This window comes from Odontesthes bonariensis, chromosome 2 (genome assembly GCF_027942865.1).
Source record: "Odontesthes bonariensis isolate fOdoBon6 chromosome 2, fOdoBon6.hap1, whole genome shotgun sequence".
Taxonomy (NCBI): Eukaryota; Metazoa; Chordata; class Actinopteri; order Atheriniformes; family Atherinopsidae; genus Odontesthes; species Odontesthes bonariensis.
The window spans coordinates 8058846-8079336 of NC_134507.1; the positions used below are offsets into that span (position 1 = coordinate 8058846).

At 43.2% G+C, this 20491-nt stretch overlaps 2 protein-coding genes across 4 annotated transcripts; one reads left to right on the forward strand and one right to left on the reverse strand.

Annotated features, from left to right (window-relative positions):
• Nucleotides 1-2415: 2415 nt before the first annotated feature.
• Nucleotides 2416-8072, forward strand: csgalnact2 (chondroitin sulfate N-acetylgalactosaminyltransferase 2). 3 transcript variants are annotated; one of them, XM_075475351.1, is made up of 8 exons: nt 2416-2544; nt 4138-4983; nt 5065-5281; nt 5443-5544; nt 5624-5802; nt 5890-5984; nt 6108-6189; nt 6292-8072. In XM_075475351.1, exons 2-8 carry the CDS (start codon nt 4332-4334, stop codon nt 6582-6584), a joined length of 1620 nt encoding a protein of 539 aa, XP_075331466.1. In that variant the 5' UTR covers nt 2416-2544; nt 4138-4331; the 3' UTR covers nt 6585-8072. The 3 variants fall into 3 exon arrangements, with proteins under 3 accessions (XP_075331466.1, XP_075331483.1, XP_075331474.1); XM_075475368.1 differs by having other exon boundaries at nt 2416-2540; XM_075475359.1 differs by lacking the exon at nt 2416-2544 and adding an exon at nt 3815-3987.
• Nucleotides 8012-19065, reverse strand: sec23ip (SEC23 interacting protein). Its single transcript, XM_075475327.1, has 18 exons — nt 18884-19065; nt 17882-18396; nt 17145-17352; nt 16298-16491; nt 16040-16129; nt 15826-15946; nt 15471-15560; nt 14743-14884; nt 13809-14017; nt 13617-13714; nt 12372-12542; nt 12096-12191; nt 11834-12010; nt 11562-11717; nt 10912-11014; nt 9132-9311; nt 8895-9057; nt 8012-8484 (listed from the first exon to the last, which is right to left on the reverse strand). Exons 1-18 carry the CDS (start codon nt 19014-19016, stop codon nt 8403-8405), a joined length of 2928 nt encoding a protein of 975 aa, XP_075331442.1. The 5' UTR covers nt 19017-19065; the 3' UTR covers nt 8012-8402.
• Between the last annotated feature and the right edge of the window lie 1426 nt (nt 19066-20491).

The window sequence follows — 20491 nt, forward strand, 5'->3', positions numbered from 1 at the left end:
ACGAATATTTAATTCTCTGCGCAGTAATGCTGCTCCTACATCCACGGGATCGTTGTCAAAAGGACATGTTTGTGAAAAAAGTCGCCTCCTACTGTATCTAATGGACTTCTAGAAGTAGAAGAACTCACTCTGCTGACTGAATGAATGAGGAAATCAGATGGCGTGTGTGGCTGAAAGAGGGCGGAGACAGAAAGAAACTCGAGATTTCTTGAATAAAACCTGGTCCCGACCAGGTTAGGTTCATGGAGTCTGTTACTACGGTAACTGACCGAGAGGTTGAGTTACCTCTCTTTGTGAAACAGGCTAGAGTTACCCCTCTTTCTCGGGGTTGAGTTACCTCCCTTTGTGAAACGGAAAACTCAGGGTTTCCCTCATTTCAGGGTTAACCTACTCAGAGTTTTCACTAAACCTGCTTCGTGAAACGGACCTCTGGTAATGATATTTCCCCCCCCAATATCTCCTAATACATTAAAAAAACCCTTAGAATTTAAAGAAGGTGAACTTTTTTTTCTTCATAGCTATCTCTATAAGTCTTTTCTGATCTCTTCCATTGTAAGAATTTTGAGAGTTCCCTGTCAAGTTGATTTTGAAAAAGAAAAGAAAAAGCTATCATTTGCAAACACAGGCCAGTTTCACTGATTCCCTTGCGACTGAAATACTTTACCAGGATAGGAAAACGATAAGACAAGAGAATAAGACGCCAGGAAATGTGATTAAAGTATTACAATGTGATGTGTGATGTGCGGTGACCTGTCCTGGTTGCGTCACTGCTGTGACGCTTTAGACGGCTGCCACCTTTCATGAGATTTGATAGAGGAAACGGATGAAAGAAGTACTAAATATAGAGCCTCTTGAGAACATTTCCTTGTTTACGTTGAGAGGCACGGTGATAACAGATGACAAGTTTGATCATTAAATATGAGATTTACTGCCAGTTAGAGCCCACTCCAGTGTTAATTCAATTCGGAGTTGTCAGGCAGTGTATCATCGCAGATAAGAGGTTTGCATTATTTCTTGTTAACAGAAAAAAAAAACACGGTGAAGACACAACAACATCCTACTGGTTTAACTAAATGAATTCCCAAATACATCTTTAAACTAATTTTGGTTGTAATTGTGTTGTATTATGTACAAATGCGAGGCATTTTCTTCACTTAAGTGAGTTAAAAAGAAAGTGTTATGAACAAATAGATTCAAGATTCAAAGTTTTATTTGTCACATGCGTACAACATGCAGTGAAATGACCTTTGACCGCTGTCCACAAAATACAAACTATGAAATACAAAATATAAACTAGGTAGCAAAGTAACATTAATGGAAAGTTAAAGTAAAATTAAAAATTCCTAAATTAAAATAGTAGAATATCAAATAAAATATATAAAATACATAAGGAAGATTCAAATACAAAATAAGATTAAAAGTATATACATATAGAATAAAATGAAGTACAAAATAAAGTAAAGTAATGTAAATATATGTATGTGCACAGGTTAAAGTCCGAGGTATAGTTTCAAGACGTTTTTTTTTTTACGATGCTCGTGATATTTGACTTTGCTCTGGTCATTGTTTTAAAGCCATAATGTGTAATATTTCACGTTGTCTATTAATAAATTTGAGTCTTATCATTCACAAGTATTACCTCAATCGTTATTAATTACCTCCATCACAAAAGTGCAGTGTTCTTATATTCTTTATATTCAGCATGTGAATGTACATAACAGTGTTACACCCCAAAGAATGTCTCCATGTCGCTCCGCCATTTTAAAACTACGGGATATGTAGAAGGACATGTCATCAGCTTCGCCCTTTCCGTTTCCACATTGAAGCGACATGGAGACATTCATTGTCCGTGAAATATTACACATTATAGCTTTAAAGGTAGGGTAGGAGATCCTGGATTTTGAGTGCAGCGAAGCTGCATTTTGAAAATACACAGGTAAAAAGTCCCAACCCTTTTCTTCACTTTCCCCCCGAAGGCACGCCTCTAGAGTACATGACGAGCACGAAGGTCCACGAGCGCTTTTCTGTCGATCGTTGCCGTATTTAGTATTTAGTTTATGCTAACTATACGTTTAATAATGCTAGGTGCTAGCCAAGCTGGCTCGAGTTTAGCTTCCTGCCAAGCTTCTGGACGCGTGAACAGTCCGTTCAGTATGATTGGATACTGTTTTTCCTAGATTGTTCGTTCTAGAGGCCACTAAAACTTTTCATATTTGTGTCAAAACTTTTAATTAATTGGTTGAAATGGGGGTGTGAAGAGTATTTCAAGCAATATGTAAAAAAAAAATACCAGAAAAAGATCCCCTACCCCACCTTTAATAGCAATAAACGGCATTGTTATGAACTGGGAGCCTCGGCGTGTCTGATGACGTCACTCGTTAACGAAGCTTCCATTGGTTAGCTGTCCACCGGAAGTAGACTGCGACCACCTACTCTCCTCTATTTGCTCCGTGGCATTTTGAAGCAGGAGCTGCCTGCCGCTGCTGCTCTCAGACCAAACCTACTGCTGTGAGAGGACGCAGGAATGGACTTAAAAATTAGTAGGTGAGGAACATTTTTTCTTTATTACCGCCATTAGTGATAAACGGACTCTCTCGTCGGGTACAAATAACCTGAAGCATAGCGAGGCTCCGAATATGGGCAAGGTAGCCGTAGAGCACCGTGCATATCCGGTTGAGATTTTTCAAAATATGAAAAAATACATTCTCCAAAGCCTTGTTGTAAACACAACCAAGAGATATCTTTAGTCTGGCTTTCGAGCAGCAAGTAAGCAAATTAACTGTATTTTTGTGTGTCCCCTACCTACAAATGCATTTTTAATGTAGTCTTCGGACCTGTCAGTTCAGGCAGGTAATAGTAGAAATTAGCAAGGCAAAGACTTATGTGATGGAATGCATTTTTTTTGTGGTTTTCACTTACAAATGTATTAATCTGTGAATGATCAGATATTACAAGCGATCTGTCAGGCTGTAAAAGTGACTAGCCGCATAGCTCAAAGTGAACAAACGGACGAAACTGAAACTTTCTGGTGTGTAATTTGTGTTTCTGTGTGCATGACTGCCCGTGGAGACAACAATCAGCGCTTTGCCAAATGTGACTTCCTGTTTGGTGTTGTGGGGAAGCCCTAAAAATAAAAATAAAAAGTCCACTAAGCAGTTGCTGTCACAAGTGCTTTTCATTGATGTGTGAAAGTACTTGACACTCCATCAGCAAAAAGGCCACATGTCTAAATTTTTTCATATTTGTAGTCATGAGCTCAAAAAAGTTATGTTAAGTATTTATATTAAACCCCCTTCAGAAGGCATAGAAAGAAAACAATCAGCCCAGCCAGGCTAAAAAGAGTTTTTAATTATTTTTTGTGAAAAGAACCGCAGTTTCCGACTCTGCCTCCTGAAACTCGGGGCCCCGCTGTTTTTCATTACAGGAGTCTTGGGAAGGATTTACACTTGTGACGCCAGGTGAAAACATTTGGTGTCAGAGCAGAAAAGAACAGCATGAATTTGTGAGCCTGGCTGGGACTCAAAGCTGTGTGACCTTCAACAATGGACTGTTTCCAGTTAAAGGTGTAAAAGCAGTGAAGGGGCTGGATCCTGAAGACTTGGCTTCCATGCTTTTGTAAACGGCGTGTGTGGGATTTCTTTAACGTATAATCTCACAAGATCATCAACAAAAACAACCCTGGGCCGCATGTTTATACCCTTTGGCACGTTCGGTGTATTATATTGCTGCTTAAGAGTGCAGTGGCTTTATTTTGAAAAGGAAACTGATAAGCCGGAAGTCAGTCGTCATTAGTCGGCCGTGACGTTCGCCCACTGTGCTGTTGTTTGGTGGAGAGCGAGGCGCCGTGTGCTAGCTGCCCAGGTATAGCTGACTCTTGCTGTCCCGGTGCTCTTCTGGTTTAATCAGGACCTTGAAACTGTGGAATCTTTGCCGAAGCTGGACATTTATTCATTTATTTTAGAGAGGAAATGAAACTGGAACTGGCAGGTTGGTTAACTAAAGCTTCAGCATCTAAAGTGGTATCGGCGGATTATCTGCTGTGTTTTTATCTGAATCATTTATCCGTCAGTGGCTTCCTGCACACCTGCAGCTTTTCTTTTTAATAATTTACCATTATTACTCTGTTCTGTCTCACAGGTGATTGTTGCATGGATTCACACAGAGGCGTGTTGGGAGCAAGCTGGAGCCAAGAAACAAGATCCTCACATTAAAATGGCCTAATTGCATTTTGATGCCATTGAGATGATGTCTCTCATCATATTGTGTGTAAATGTGAGCAGAGGGGAAAAGGGGATGCAGACTCGCCAGCGATAGGGTCTTAGGAAGACGAGATGCCCAGGCGTGGGTTGCCGTTCCAGGGTCGGGTCCGCTGGCTCTTCCTGGGCCTCTTCCTGCTGCTGGTGTTCCTGCTGTTTGCATACCTTCTGGAGTGCACTCCACCAGCAGACGCCAGCCTGGTCCTGCCCGGCCTCGTGGGAGAGGCCTACGGGAAGGAATATTACCAGGCTCTGCTGCAGGAGCAGGAGGAGCGCCACCTCAACCGGGCGTCCAGTCTCAAGCGGCAGATTGCGCAGCTTAAGCAGGAGCTTCAGGAAATGAGTGAAAAGCTGAAACTCCTGCAAGACAAGAAGGAGCCGCCTGGGGTGCAGGGTCTGGGGGAGAATAAAGACCAAGAGCCGGGAGACTTGCTGGAGTTCCTGCACTCTCAGATCGACAAGGCCGAGGTCAGTACAGGAGCGCGTCTGCCCAGCGAGTACGCCCTCGTGCCCTTTGAGAGTTTCACCTCATCCAAGGTGTACCAGCTAGAGATGGGGCTGACGCGGCACCCAGAGGAGAAGCCGGTCCGTAAAGACCGCAGGGACGAGCTGGTGGAGGTCATTGAGGCCGCGCTGGATATCATCAACAACCCCGACGAGGAGGATGGCGTGGAGGACGACATGCCCATGCAGAGGCAAACCTACACGGAGGGTCACTTCACCGAAGGTAAGAGCCGCACCGCCGGGCCGCAGAGCGGTAATTACCGACACTGGCGTTCTCTCAGCGCGGCCTTTTGTGTTTTGGCAGGACTGTACAGGACAGAGCGAGACAAAGGGACGCTCTACGAGCTCTTCTTTGCCAAAGAGGACTCGAGCAGTTTCCGCCACGTCACGCTCTTCAGACCATTCGGTCCAATAATGAAAGTCAGGAGCACATCTGTAGAAACATCAGGAATGGTAATAAACATCATCGTGGCGTTGGCGGGCAGAGTCGACACTTTCTCGCAGTTCTTACAAAACTTCAGGTGAGAAGAAAAAAAACAAAATACCGTCCCTGTCTGTGGGACATGACCCAGCATGCTGCTTTCATTTGCTTTCCAAAGACACGTTAGTCTAGTTTTTTTTTTTTTTTTAAATCACTGCAGTGTAAGAGATACGATCTTGAAAAGTCCTTTTGTTTCCTCAGGGATGTGTGCGTACAGCAGGACAGACGAGTTCATCTCACCGTGGTTTATTTTGGACAGGAAGGCCTGCAGGAGGTGAAGTCATCATTGGAAAAAATGTCCAGGTTCGTCCTCTGTGCACGTTGTAATTTGCTTTTAAAACTGAAGCATCTGTCAATACAAACACATGTTTTTGTTCCCCAGGGAGGAGAACTTCTCCAACTACACTCTGATCCCGGTGGACGAGGAGTTTTCCCGGGGTCGCGGTTTGGACATCGGAGCCCACGCGTGGAAGAAAGGGGACGTGTTGATGTTTTTCTGTGACGTGGACATTCATTTCACGCTGGAGTTCCTCAACACCTGCCGTCTTCACACTGCTCCCAGTAGGTTTCATCTCGTGCTGCTCCGGTTTTCAGCCCAAGGTGAAATGTGCCGTTTGCTTACGATTGAGCTTTAACTCTGTTTTGCAGACAAGAAAGTCTTCTACCCAGTGGTGTTCAGTTTGTACAATCCCGCCATAGTTTATGGGAATTTGGAGCTGGCTCCACCTATTGAACTCCAACTGGTAAGACACCTGGTAGTGTCCTCTCCTCGCATGAATACATTGGAAACATGATTTAATTCTGTCGGTTTTATCGGTAAATATTGCAGTTGCCGACTTTCATGTTGTTTTGGGTTTTTGACACAGATCCACAAAAAAGACGCTGGATTCTGGAGAGATTTTGGATTTGGAATGACTTGTCAGTATCGCTCCGATTTTCTAAACATCGGTAAGCGGCCAATATTTGTTGTAACTACCTACGACACAATAATTTAAAATGGCTTACGGTACTGTAGTAAACCTTTTGCAAATGGATTTATTTTCCGTCCAGGCGGTTTCGATCTCGAGGTGAAGGGCTGGGGAGTGGAAGACGTCCACTTGTACAGGAAGTATCTCCGGAGCGAGCTGATAGTGATCCGGACCCCGGTGTCGAGCCTGTTCCACCTGTGGCATGAGAAGCAGTGTGCGGACGAGCTGACGCCGGAGCAGTACCGCATGTGCATCCAGTCTAAAGCCATGAACGAGGCCTCCCACTCTCACATGGGCATGCTGGTTTTCCGGGAGGAGATCGAGGCTCACCTACGCAAGCAGGCCTTCAAGACTGAGGGCAAAACCGAAGAATGAGCAAGCCTCTACAATGCCCAACATAATTCCTTTATTCAGACTGTGGGGTGCCGACTCACCAAAGACATGTTTACACGGATCCTTCTGTATTTCACTGCACAGCTGCAGACAAATGAATGTACAAAATTGAATATTGAGCAATGTGAAAACTTCACAGCGTGGTACACGTCTCACTAAGGAGCTACAGCCGTAAATGATCAAATTAGCAATATTTAACTTGTCGTCTGGACATGTAAAAAAGAAAAAGGAAATGGAGCAGTAACGTCTCTGTCGGAGGGAGACAAACTTTAATTTTACATTTTGAAATCTACTCAATAAGCATGCAGTTACCAACCCGAGCGACAGAAATCTCTCTGCGAGCCGTCCTCCTGCTTCAAGCGCGGCGCCTGACCTGCAGCTGGTTTCTTCGCTGCTTTATTTCTGAATGTGAACTTTTTGGAAGATTTTAGTCGTTTCGGAGGATTTCTGCATTCCAAAAGGGTATCAAAGTTGTCCAAGACGGCGGTGTTTTTAGTTTTTATCTTTGGTTTTCTTTCAAATGAAACAAAAGACGGTTACCGAACGTGTTTTTAATTTATTGGGTTTAAGAACAATGAGAAGTTGCACTTACTCACAACGGAGGTGGAAATATAATTTGACCACTGAAGTATGTGCTCGAGAACCTCGCCTTTAGATCGAAGCAATGCACAATCTTGGAACTCATCTACAGTGATTGGTTGTGTTTGGAGCCATTATGTTCTGTTAGGGGGGGGATCGGGGTGTTTCTTTTTGTGACGGTCACTATTTTCTTGTGTTGATGACAGTGTTTGAAAGTTTATCAGAAAACGTGCAGATGAAACGGTTTAAGAGCCAGAAGCAGTGATCTTTAGCATATAGCTTGCAGACCCAGGGCATCAGGTCTAGTGTTGAAACAGCAGCCATCTGTACCCAGGGGGGGGGGGGGAAATCGCTCTCAGCGCTACGACTCCTGATGCTGAGATTGGATGTTATAAACAGCCACTCGTGTAAATACTTTGCTAATATTCCTTTGTTTCATAAAAGTTGAGTATTTCTCGGTCATATGTGCCTACAGGTTCCAAGTAATACGACACGCTGACTCGATTGTTTTGCATATGTTTGAAGTTGTGTCGGCGGCTGTTTGTTCACCTCCATCCGTCTCATAACGAGAGAGGATGCTGCAGTGCAGACGGTTGGCGCGCAGGTTGAAAAATGTCGAGGCCAGTTCTGGAAAGCTTCCATACGGCAGGCAAAAGATGCTTCTTTTCTTTTTGTTCTCACTACAGAAGCAGGTCGTTCTTGCATCATATACTTGTGCTGAAGTTCTTTTTCAAATCAGCTTTTTGTAGATAGTCCGCAAGTCTCCTCGCATTATGGGAGAAACGAGTCTTCCGGTTAAGTGATGCAGAAAAATTCAAACGAGGAAAAACTTGAGCATGGTAATGATTTATTGAGATTTTGGCCATGAAATAAAACTTGGAGAAGATTGCATTTACTGTTCCTATGTTGTTTCTGCCATTAACATTTGATCTGGTCTACTTGTTAGTTACTTTTTTTTTTTTTTTATAGTAAAGTCAACCAGTTCTTTAATATATGCTATAAAAATGTCATATCAAACATGTCGAGTGTCCTTGAATCTACCAGTTCCTTCATGTTTCTTAATTTAAGACAAATGGCATAATACAAATGTATTATTGATCTGTATTACAATAAGCTACATCAATAAAATAAAAGGAAAATAAGAGAATAATCAAAGTCTAGGTGAACTGATGTGAAGGAAACCAAATGGGAAAAGGTTCAGACAGGCCTGTTTTCAGTGTATTAATGAGCCACCTGTTCTGGATGGATCCCCATTGCCTTGTAGATTTCTTTGAGAATAAGCAGAGTTGTGTCTTCGGATTGCCTACAAAACAACAACGACAAAGAAAACAACAACAGGTGTCGGTCATGACTGAGTCCCAGTGAGGAAACTGCCAGCACCTTTAAGCAGAAGCAGCTAAATGGAACTTTGCCATCATTCCTCCTTGGTGGAGAAATGATGGCAGCTCAGATGCTGGTCTTTACCGTTTCCGTGTCATCAAAACTATGAAGAAACTGGATTTTATGTCACGTAAAGAAGAGGTAAAGCAACCATAGAGGTCCGTTAGTTTTTTTCTGGGTTATCTGGACTACTTTCATTAAAATCTCCAGAGCGTAACGTTCACTCTTGAGGGCTCTTAGTGTCCCTACCACGACTTGTCCAGATGACATGAAAAGGAACGGTTCACACGGAAAAGTTGCAATGTGTCATTAATTGAAATGAAACTTAGGTACCAGTAGCAGAGATGACTCTGGAGGGCAAACAGATACTCATTGAAACTCTCGATGGGCTTCTCCTGCAGGACGTAGTCGATCCGATTCCCTCTGTTTAACATCCCAATCTTCACTTGCGGCTCCTCCTCTCTTTGTAGCTCGAGGCTTTCGGGAATCTTATGCTCTGCGGCAGACCAGAACCAACTTATCAATCTCACAGTACAGATACGGAAGGTCACACAATCGGGGGAAACTCACCCTCCTGCACGTGCTTCTCCTCCTCTTCTATCTGATTGGCCACAATGGCCAGCTCCGCCTGTAGAGCAGGCGACGTGTGAGCCCGGGCGAACTCATTGAGAGTCTGCCAGGCGCTCCTCAGCGAGCTGATGAAGCCGTGTTTCAGGTCAGAGCCCATCCTGGAGAGACTCTCCTTCAGCTCTGAAACGCATAGAGAGCCACTGTTAAATCCATCACATGATGGAACTTTCTCTCATGTAATTGAGAAGACCAGTCTTTGTTTATGGCCACCGCACGTGTGTGTGTGTGTGTGACCCAGTAATGGGGCCGGTTTAAATCAAATCAAATTTATTTGTAGCACATTTCATGTACAAAACAATTCAAAGTGCTTTACATAAAATAAAAGCTTTGCAGCAGGGAGTGGAAGAGGCATTAAAAATACATAAAAGAATATAAAGAGAAACAAATGAAATAATTTAAATGAATTTAAAAACAAGCAACAGTCTAGATAAATTAACATTTGGTTTACATTTTTTACATTTGGTATTACCGTGCGTCCTGTGTGATCTGATCACATTCGGCTCCGAACGCTCAGGCCAAACTCCCTGGTGGTCCAGGAGAGCTTTTAGCCAAAGTCATTTAGTTGTCTGAACAGAATCTGGGACCATCTACTGACCTGGCGTGACGCCACACAAGCAGCGGAGTCACAGTTAGAACCTTTATCCCTCTTTGTTCTAGAAGAAACATTTTTTTGGGGGGCTAAAAAGTTAAGATCACCGAATGAGTTTGTCGTCGTCTCGTTGGTCATTTTTTAGATGAATTCCCCTGCTTCTGGATGAAGGTGGCAGTACGTCGTAGATCCTCCAGTTCTCCGTAGAGCTTCTGGGCCGCAGGGATCGGATCGGGCCAGGTTTCCTCTCGGAGCGCTGGGTGGAGCGGGCAGGTGTCCAGCAGCGGATGTTCTGTTGGCTGTTCTGCAGGGGCACGGCTCTTTGTTGCCGATACAGAGTTTTGTATATAGGTGGTGTTTCAGGCGGTTATGGCCTGTCCTGAGCCTGAAAATGGTTACCTGCTCTCAACGAGTCAGCAGGTAATATGGGTCTGCTCTGTGGTGGCCTGGATGTTGCTGCCTCCACTTGTTCTGCAGCTTAGCCTTAATGATGGTCCTAGATTTAGAGTAGTTGGTAGATCTGTCCGTCTGCTCTTTTTTCGTGCCTTTGCCAGAAAGTCAGGTTTTAGGTCAGTGGAGTACAGGCCGGTAGCGAGGCACCTCCATTCCTAATGGGATCTGCTGCAGAGCCGTCCGTGTAGACATGAGTCCAGAACTCTTTGGGGAACTGGGTGTGGAGGTGTTCCAGAGTGAGGGACTCTCTTTCAGGGCCGCTTTGGGAATCTTTGGGGCCAACACTGGGGATGCTGCACTGGATGAGGGGAGACTGCTGACTCCCTCCAGGCAGGGGGTCAGCACATCTACTGATGTTGTTGTCCTATTTGAGTTGCTCAGCTGCCTGTGTGACGCAGGCCGTATGTCTGTTTGCACAGAGAGCTTATAAATTAAGATGTGATAACAGGTAGTCACATATTATAAGGCCATTGTAACACCAGGTGTGAACACGCATACTGAGCCGGCCACTTGTGATCGGATCGTCCAGGATGCACGTTAGCTTAAAAAGTTCCAACTGTCTTCATTTATTTTCAGAACTTTCTGTTGGCTGCAGGAACTTTTGCCATTGGAAAAAAAAAGAAATGACACTGATATGGGTTATCTGGGCTAAAAGAAAGAAAAGAATCTGCGTCATACCGAGATGAAGCCTCTTCCTGCCTTTGTAATGTGGGATCAGAACAGGCTTCAGGTCCAAGTCTGGCATTATCAAGGGCTCAATCCTGTACGCAACTGGGTCCAACTAGAAAAGAGTTCACTGTTAGCATTGTTTTACATCAGTTTCAGAAATACTTCTTTGTTATAGAAATTGCCTCCCACAAACAATTTGACGCCCGTCTTGTCAATGTTTATTGGATCGTGCCGAAACAAAATCATGGTATTAAACAATATCGCTCCGATATTGGAAAAACTTGTTTCGCACTGGAAGATTTACCCCCACGTGACCTGATTAGGTGGTCAGCATCGTGTGATTAAAGATGGTAATGCTGTCTGATGAGGAGTTTTTGTGCTCACTTTGGTGCAATGAAGCTGCCCTGAACAGAGCCCTGCAGTGTGTGAGCCGTCTTAGTTTTTTTCTCCCCCGCAGTTTTTGCCCAGCACCTGTTGCCTTATTTGGCGAGGATGCATGTTTGTTTTTGTTTTTCTTTCTACTTCTTAAACCGAGCCGTAAGATTACTAACTGAAATACCTTTGAATAAAAGGAAAAGTCCAGATTTGCAGCCTCTGAGCATCAGAAACTTATTCATCAGCAACTTGTTGAGGAAATAAACGCTGGAAGAGCTGCATACCGGGTGATAGATATTGAAGAATCCCTTGCATGTGGGCAGCTGGTATGTCTCTTCAATCTTCTCGAGTCCTCGGACTGTCAAAAACATGCCGATCGGAGAACCTAGAGCGAAGAAATTCACGGGCTCAAAGTCCAGAGAGTGGTAGATCACAGACACCTGCAGAACCAAACGTAAGTGAAGTTATTATTAAATGCCAGTTCTGAGTTAGAATAAGCTTCGATGCCTTTTCTTCAATGATTTTCTTCCTTGTGTTTGAAGGCAGACTTATTTACCTGTCCGGTACCGACTTCAAAGTAATCATAGTTGACGTGGACAGAGGAGACGGTGTTGCCCGCTGGAAGCTTCTTTACGGTGGGGTCAGCTTCCGCCTCAGCTGCTGGTGTTGGCACCGCAACCTCACCGACCCCTTTGACTTCGGCTTTGGTCTCCTGAGCTGCCCGTCGTGCAGCCTGCGCACAAGAAACCGCCACAAATTTAGAGCGTTGTCAACACCAAAAGGTTCAAGTTACGCTGACGCTCAAGTGACACACTTACTTGTCGGTTAATCCTTTCTTTAACAAACTTGGCCATCTTTTTCCTGGGGCCCATTGGGAGTCCCATCTCTTTAAGGTCTTCTATGGTGCACATGACCTGGAAGAAGACGTGAAGAGACAAAAAAAAAAAAAAAAGGGTTTATTGTGCAAAATAACAAATCATTTTTCTTGTCATTCGAGACTCCCGTGTTGTCTTAGTTTTAAAAAGAAAAATGCACCTGGAACAACCCTCCTTGCAATAGCAATCTTTAGAAAAAGAAATGCAAAAGATTCTTACAAAAGATTCGATGTCAATCTTCTCCTCATCGAAGGTGCTTTTGTACTCAGACAGGCCCAAATGTTCCAGGACAGCAGCAAGATCCTGGAATTCCTCCTCCTCTTCTTTGGGCTGCTCCTCCGCAGCAGGAGGAGTGACTGCATTGCACCCCTGTGTAGCCGGAGCCGTCACCTGACACGACAGGCACGATTTACAAGTTACTGCGTGAATTGCAACTAGGACTGACACAGTATATCACTTCAGCACCAGCCCAAGGTTGGACACGCGGGGGTAACAGACACAAAAACCTCAAGTGATACTCCGGAGTAGATTCAACCTGGGGTCATTTGAACCGTGATATCCAGCCAAGTAGCCCACCCGCAGTTTTTCCGATATTGGCTGAACATCAGCTGAGTTACAGAGTTATCCCGAATAGCTTCGTACAAGGGTTAATGGATCCTGGTCCGTATCTCCAAAATTACCACACTAAAATCACATGCCATGACACCAAACTTCTACAGTAGTACAAATATGGTCTGTACTCACAAAACGATGCATTTGGAAGTTTGAAAATAGTCCAGGAGTTTATTGTTATCAACACAAGCCTGATAGCTTCTCTGCAGCTAAAGCTGCGTCGCCGTCACTTCTGGGAGCTTCAAAGTAAGATGAGGGTTGATCTACTACTGTAGACAACAAAGCAAGGCTGCTCAATTTCTCCATTGATAAAATAATTTCACAACTCTACAACATAAAAATTCATAAAAAAACATGTAGAATATAGCATATACTTTGTTGTGTACAGTAGTAGATCAACCCTCATCTTACTTTGAAGCTCCCAGCTCTCTGAAGTGACGTCGACGCAGCTTTAGCAGCAGAAAAGCTATCAGGCTTGTGTTGATAATAATAAACTCCTGGACTATTTTCAAACTTCCAAATGCATCGTTTGGTGAGTACAGACCATATTTGTACTACTGTAGAAGTTTGGTGTCATGGCATGTGATTTTAGTGTGGTAATTTTGGAGATACGGACCAGGATCCATTAACCCTTGTACGAAGCTATTCGGGATAACTCAGTAACTCAGCTGATGTTCAGCCAATATCGAAAAAACTGCGGGTGGGCTACTTGGCTGGATATCACGGTTCAAATGACCCCAGGTTGAATCTACTCCGGAGTATCACTTTCAGCAACCTCTGGATGCCAAAAAAGTAAACACATTTGACTTACGGTAGCATATTTGAGCGCACGCTTATTAGCTGGTGGCTGACCTGTTTGGTGTCTCCATTGGCAGTGGGTACGGCTGGTATAACCATCCCAGGAGAGACAGTCTTCTGATTAGAAAGCAGGTCAAAGAGAATCAGGGAGCCTGCAAGCACAGAGACGAATAAAGGACAATACGGGTGAAAAGGGTGAAGACGTCATGAACTGGTGGTCTCGCAGGTAGTGAACTGGTTTCATACCCAAGCTGTGTCCGGCCACTGATACTGCTCCTCTGTAGTCTGGGTTCCTCTCCATAAACAGGGCATAAAGTCTGTTCATCTCTAGAGAAACTGTGTCCATGATGGTCTGGCAGTAAGTGGGACTGTTGTAGAAAAGCACATCTAACAAAGTCTCGTTTGTAAAGTGACGTAAACGCCCAGTGCTGGGCAAGGTGATCTTCTTTATCCTCCTACACAGGAGCACAAGAATTCAGAGATGAATCGTCAGGGATACCCAGTGTGATGGTATGATTAGTCAGGAGAGTTTGGGGGTAATTACAGTGTTTCTAAATTACACTGCCACACTATCGCCTTAAAGTAACAGGCGCCCACTTAAAACACCAGCCAACAGATTTCATTCAAATAAACACAGCCCTGTTAAGAAGGAGTAAATTTACCTAATCCATGTCCACTTTTTCTACAGTTTATGTTAAGAAAACATCCCAGAACCACAATGTGACACCGAACCATGAACCAGAGTTTAATTAGGCCAAAACAACAGACAACAGCCTGCTGCTGAGAACAGCCCCAGGAGCACCATGAGTATTAATCTGCAGCTTAAAATAACCCCAACAAGTGCTCGCTTTACTCAGGCGCACTAATGAGATTTTCACATTACAGAGAAGAGTACTGTTAGCTTCAGGATGTTTTCCAAGAAAAAAAAAAAAAAAAAACAGCTAGCGTGGCATCGTCAGAAAATCGCCTCCTTCGGCGCAACTGATAGACAAACGACTCAAGTTCCAGGATGAAACAGTTCGGCTGACATTTACACAAACAGTGTGTCAGTTATTGAGTGGAAACACCACAGATGAATACAAACAAGTGAACAGTCGCACGGATTTTCACGACAGTTCGGACAACACAAAGTAACAATGTCCAAAAGTCTTATCGAGTTGACCGTCCTGCCTCCCCTCACCTGTCCACCCCTGTTGCATCTCCGTGTAGAGCCGTGTGCCACCGGACCGGCAGGAACTCCACTCGGCTGATGGCGTGCTCGTCCAGCGATTTCTTAAAGTGACTGTGCAGCAGCTTCAGAGACACGCTACGGAAGTCATCCACTGAGAGCACAAGGATACGAGAATCATACTCTGGTTGCTGTCATAAATGACATTAAATAGACCCTCCAGAAAAACGCGGGCATAAATCCTTGATTACGCGGGCTAAAATCCTGGATTTTGCGATTGAATATGCAGGTTTTTAATGATTTTATGCCGTGAAGTTGCGGAAACTTGTGAATTATGCAAAGTTGCAAAATATGCTGCTACTGAATGAAAAAGAGGCAGTAATGTGCGTCGGTAGGTGAGATCGATTAGCTTTTTTCATTTTGTCTCTCCACGCTACGGTGCTGTTTTCCTTGTGTGTGTCGGTGGCAATGACGTCACAAGCCGCGAGTCGCATATAAATTACATCACCAGTTAATTTGGTTCATTTAGACATTTTTTTCTCTTCCCAACTTTATGCAGAAAACTGCAGAGATTGTGAAATCAAGCGAGTCCTGCATATTTTGCACGGAAAATGTGATTATTGCGGTGAATATGCGGCTTTTTTTAAAAATATCGCATAATCAGCGGTATTTTGCTGATTTTGCAATAAAATTTTGGTTTTTCTGGAGGGCCTAATTAAAGGAGAACGTGCGGTACTCACCGCACTCGATCATGCTTCTGAACCTCAGGTCACACACGGGGCCGATCCCGTGAACCATAAAGACCAGATGATCCACCTTGGGGAGCTCACCTGGAGGAAGATGCACATAACTGAACGGAGGGATTTTACTTATAAAACCACAGTAAACCACCTAAAACCTGACCTATGATGATCAGTTTGATCATTAATTCATTCAATCTTTTTTTTTATTCTTGTAAAATAAATGTAGAATTGCCTTTTGACGCCACGTGTTGCTTCTTACTTTTGAAGAACTTCTCTTCATATAGAATATGCATATTACTTTTCTATTAAGCGATTAGATTAAATCAAAGCGAGTACAGAGGGAGCAGGCTACCATCTGGCACTTCGTCGTGGTCGTCATCGATCCCTCTCTTCACCACTCTGGGCCTGGTGTGCCCGTCCTGAGTTGTGCCCCACTCGTCTGGTATGGAGGAGGGCTGAAACTGCACTATGACCTAACAAAAGCAAACAGATCAATATTTACCACCGCTCGAACCAAACTAATGGGGCCAACTGCCCCACTTAACACTAGTGGGACATGGGCTCACCTTTGGATTGTGCATGACTATAGTCTCTCCTGATGGGAACTCCAGTCTACGATGCCACTGGTTTGTAGACACAGCTTTCTTATATTCTGCCTGAAGTGGCCACATTTAAAGCGTGTTATTTCCAACCCAAAGCAAACATTCACATGACAACGAGCGCAGTACTGGAAACACCAGTGCAACAAAACTGATTGAATACGTTTTTGCATTTTCTGGAGTGTTCTGACGCAACATAAAAGCCGTCAGTGTTTCTGGACAGACCTCCAGCTTCTCGCTGAACTCCTCAGAGTACGGGACAAAGCGACTGTCCGAGTCCCCTTTGTAGAACCAGGAGCAGCGCCGGACCTCTGTAGGCTCCTCCTCCCAGAACACTGAAGTCCTGACGCGGTCGTAGAGCTGCACGTCGTAACGCCCCCCGTCCGTCCGTACAATCACATTCTCTGGGTCTGGTTGAACTGGGAGAAACAGATTTGTGGAAGATGACGATTTTGCGGTTCTGTCAGAGCAGTATTACGCTGCGTGTACACCAAGAGCGACCTACGCTACCTGAGCGCCGGACATCATTATTTCTCTATGGAGGGTGAGAGAACTGAGCGACCAGAGCGGATTCCAGTGATTAAACTCAAGCTAACTTTATGGTAATGAGCTATGACGCGTTTCGGCGAAAACCAATGACAATCCACAGATTGTAGGAGTCCGACAATCCGCGGGGTTCGCGGAAACAGACGTGTAAACTTTGGTTCCTATCCAAACAATAGTCGTTTAATCCTGAGACTGTTGCAATTGCCGTGTCGAGTGCTTCAATACAATAGTGTAGTAACCCCACGCATACCTTTCTCACTGCAATTACGTTTTATTTCGGATTTAGTTTCTTTTTCACAGCTGCCTCTGCTATTCCTGCTCTTCTCAGGTGTACCTAATGTAGTTTTACATCATTTGTAACGTGATGTATATCCTGTATAACAAATTGTAAATAACAACACGTTTATTCGTGTCCCTGCCCTCTCTTTCCTCATGTTTTTTTTCGCGGGGGTGCTGCCAGGTAGCGTAGGTCGCCCTTGGTGTACACGCAGCATTAGTCTAATGCTCAAGATAAACGCTGACAAACCTGAGTTGTACGTCTCCTCGAGCTGGAGGGAGTCGATGATACTGAAAGGAAGCCAGACGCTCTTTGACTCCACTTGCTTGTAGTAGAACCAATGAGGCTGAACTGGTTCGTAGACGTTGTAGTTGTACTGCATCATGGGACCTGCGGGAACTATGGCTCCAGCTGTGGTGGGTGAAAGTGGAGGCCCCTGACTATGTGCTGGAGGAGGCTGGAAAAGAAAACAAAGAAAATTGCGATAAGTTTTTTTTTTTAATGACATAATCATTAGGGGTGGGACGATATACTTTGGTCACGATTCGATTGTATATAATCAGTAATTGCAATTTTCTTCCTCCTTAAAAAAAACAAACAAGTTGAATCATACACTTCTAGAATGAATGTCGTTCCCATAAACGATGCACATCAGTCTGTGTCAGTCCAGCAGCTGACATTTATTCCAACTGAGACAAAAAGAGGTATTTAACATGTACAGCATTTTTTTTTAAAGTTTACAGTTTCAAAATGAATTCAAATGTCCACATAGCACAAATGTGGGCTAGTCTTAACATAACTTAATGTAATGAATTGATGAAGTTTTTCTGTAGACGGATATGACGTAATATAATTGATTCTGGGGAGAAAAATCGATCCCATTAAAAATCGCGATATGTACATGAATGGATTTTTTCGCCCACCCCTAATAATCATGAACCCCTCTGTTATTTTTGAAAGACAAGGAGCCAGTCGGTTTTATCTACCTTTGTAAACGTGGGCCCCGGCGGCGGGAACATCTGCGGCGGGGAGCTGAGGGGGTACGGATTCTGCTGAGGTGTGTGCGTTGGCGGCAAGATCTCTGGAGCTGGAATGTAAGGACTGGCCCTGCTGCTCGTGGGGGTGTGTCGGTACGGGTTATGACTCTGCGGCTGAATTTGGGGAGGTGGAGGCGTCATCGTGGCAGGGGGAGGAGTGTGATGCCCAACAGGGCTCTGGTAAACTGCACTGCCAAACGCTGAAGTAGGAGGGTTCATTTGTGAGCCTGATGATGGTGGTGGTGGAGCCATGCCGATGCTGCCGGGAGGGGAAACGGCTCCTGTAGTTGTTGGGGCTGCAGACAGTGCTGGCGGTGGGCATGGTGACTGGCCTATGGATGCAAATGGGTCAGAGGTGGTCACGGGACTGGAAAAGTAGCTAAATGTAGAGGAGGCAGCTGGTGGTCCATTCCCAGAGTTCTGACCAAGAAAACTGTCTTCCTCTCCAACATCGGTGGAATCATCTGATGGACATAAAAAAAAATTAAAAAATGGAAGAAAATTTTGGAAGAGTGTAACACTTGACACATCCAAAAAGCAAGGATGACATATTTTAACATATAATGTATAAAGAAATGTTCTTATTGTACGTTCCCCGTGCAGGTCGCTTCCTCAAAAGTCTGTAAAAGACATGCTAGTTAACTAATGTGGATGGAAAGCGGAAGCAGCCAAACACCAGACTTTAACAGTAAATGTTTTGAAATATGGTCCTCTAAAACATAGGTAAAGTATAACAACAACAATGGAGAGTCCAACCAAAACGCATTAAATATCAATTTTCCTAACCCGCCAAACAAACGACAAGCTACTCATACATAGTTTGTTCCTGTTTCTATCTCCTTTGCACTTCATCACAGCTGACAGCAGCGAATGAGCCCGGCTAGCTAGCTTAGCTTGCTAACGACCTCGGTATTTTCTAAGACATTTTCCTCAGTCGGTGCTTTTTCTCACCTCCTGACAACACCGCCGGACCAGTGGCCTGACTCACTGGCATGAAAGGCAAATTGAAGTTAAACTCCGGAGCGCCGCTGAACAGTAAATTTGAACTGGTGTTGGGAGCATTATTAATTTTTCTATCTGCCATTTTCCCCTAGAATTTACACGTAGCCACAACCGGAGCAAGCTGGCAGCTCGCACACCGTTGGTCGAGCGGCGCTTTCTCAGCACTTAACGGAACTTTAACTGATCTGTAAAGCACCAACGGATCTTCTCACAGACAAACGGCCCATCCATATGACATATTGATTTGCTAAAATAACGCAGGCCACTTGACCGCAGCTCGCTGGTTGTGTCAAAAACGAAGTCTCTCTCTCGCTACTGCCACCTGTATACCAGGAAGATTAGCTAAAAATTATGGAAGTTTTTCTGTGCCATCAGAGTTTGAATACGAATTTCTAATATCGAATTTTTACAGCATCAAAATCAGACTCTGAATTTGAAAAACCAAGTGGAAAAAAAAAATTCAACTTCAAAAAATTCAGTGGAAAAAAATTCAACTTAAAAAAATTCAACTTAAAAAAATTCAACTTCAAAAAATTCAACTTCAAAAAATTCAACTTCAAAAAATTCAACTTCAAAAAATTCAACTTCAAAAAATTCTACTTCAAAAAATTCTACTTCCAAAAATTCAGTGAAAAAAAATTCAACTTCCAAAAATTCAGTGGAAAAAAATTCAACTTCCAAAAATTCAGTGGAAAAAAAATCAACTTCAAAAAATTCAGTGGAAAAAAATCAACTTCAAAAAATTCAATTTCCAAAAAATCAGTGGAAAAAAAATCAACTTCAAAAAATTCAGTGGAAAAAAATTCAACTTCAAAAAATTCAATTTCAAAAAATTCAATTTAAAAAAAATCAGTGGATAAAAAAAATCAACTTCAAAAAATTCAGTGGAAAAAAAATCAACTTAAAAAAATTCAGTGGAAAAAAAAACAACTTCTAAAAATTCAGTGGAAAAAAATTCAACTTAAAAAAATTCAGTGGAAAAAAATTCAACTTCAAAAAATTCAATTTCCAAAAAATCAGTGGAAAAAAAATCAACTTCAAAAAATTCAGTGGAAAAAAAATCAACTTAAAAAAATTCAGTGGAAAAAAAAAACAACTTCTAAAAATTCAGTGGAAAAAAATCAACTTCAAAAAATTCAGTGGAAAAAAATTCAACTTCAAAAAATTCAGGGAAAAAATCAACTTCTAAAAATTCAGTGGAAAAAAATTCAGTGGAAAAAAAATCAACTTCAAAAAATCTGTGGAAAAAAAATCAACTTAAAAAAATTCAGTGGAAAAAAAATCAACTTAAAAAAATTCAGTGGAAAATAATTCAACTTAAAAAAATTCAGTGGAAAAAAGAACCAGACTCAACATCCGGGTAAACAGGGAGAAGCAATCGATCCCTGTCTCAATTCATCCAACCGCAGCCAATCAAGTTACACTCCATTGGACAGATCAGCCATGTCCACCAATGCGGGTGATGCCGCTTCGGTGAGTGAGTTTACTTTATTTGCCATTTGTGTGAATAAAATTGAGTAATAGATATTACTCAATATCTATTGAAAAATAGATATA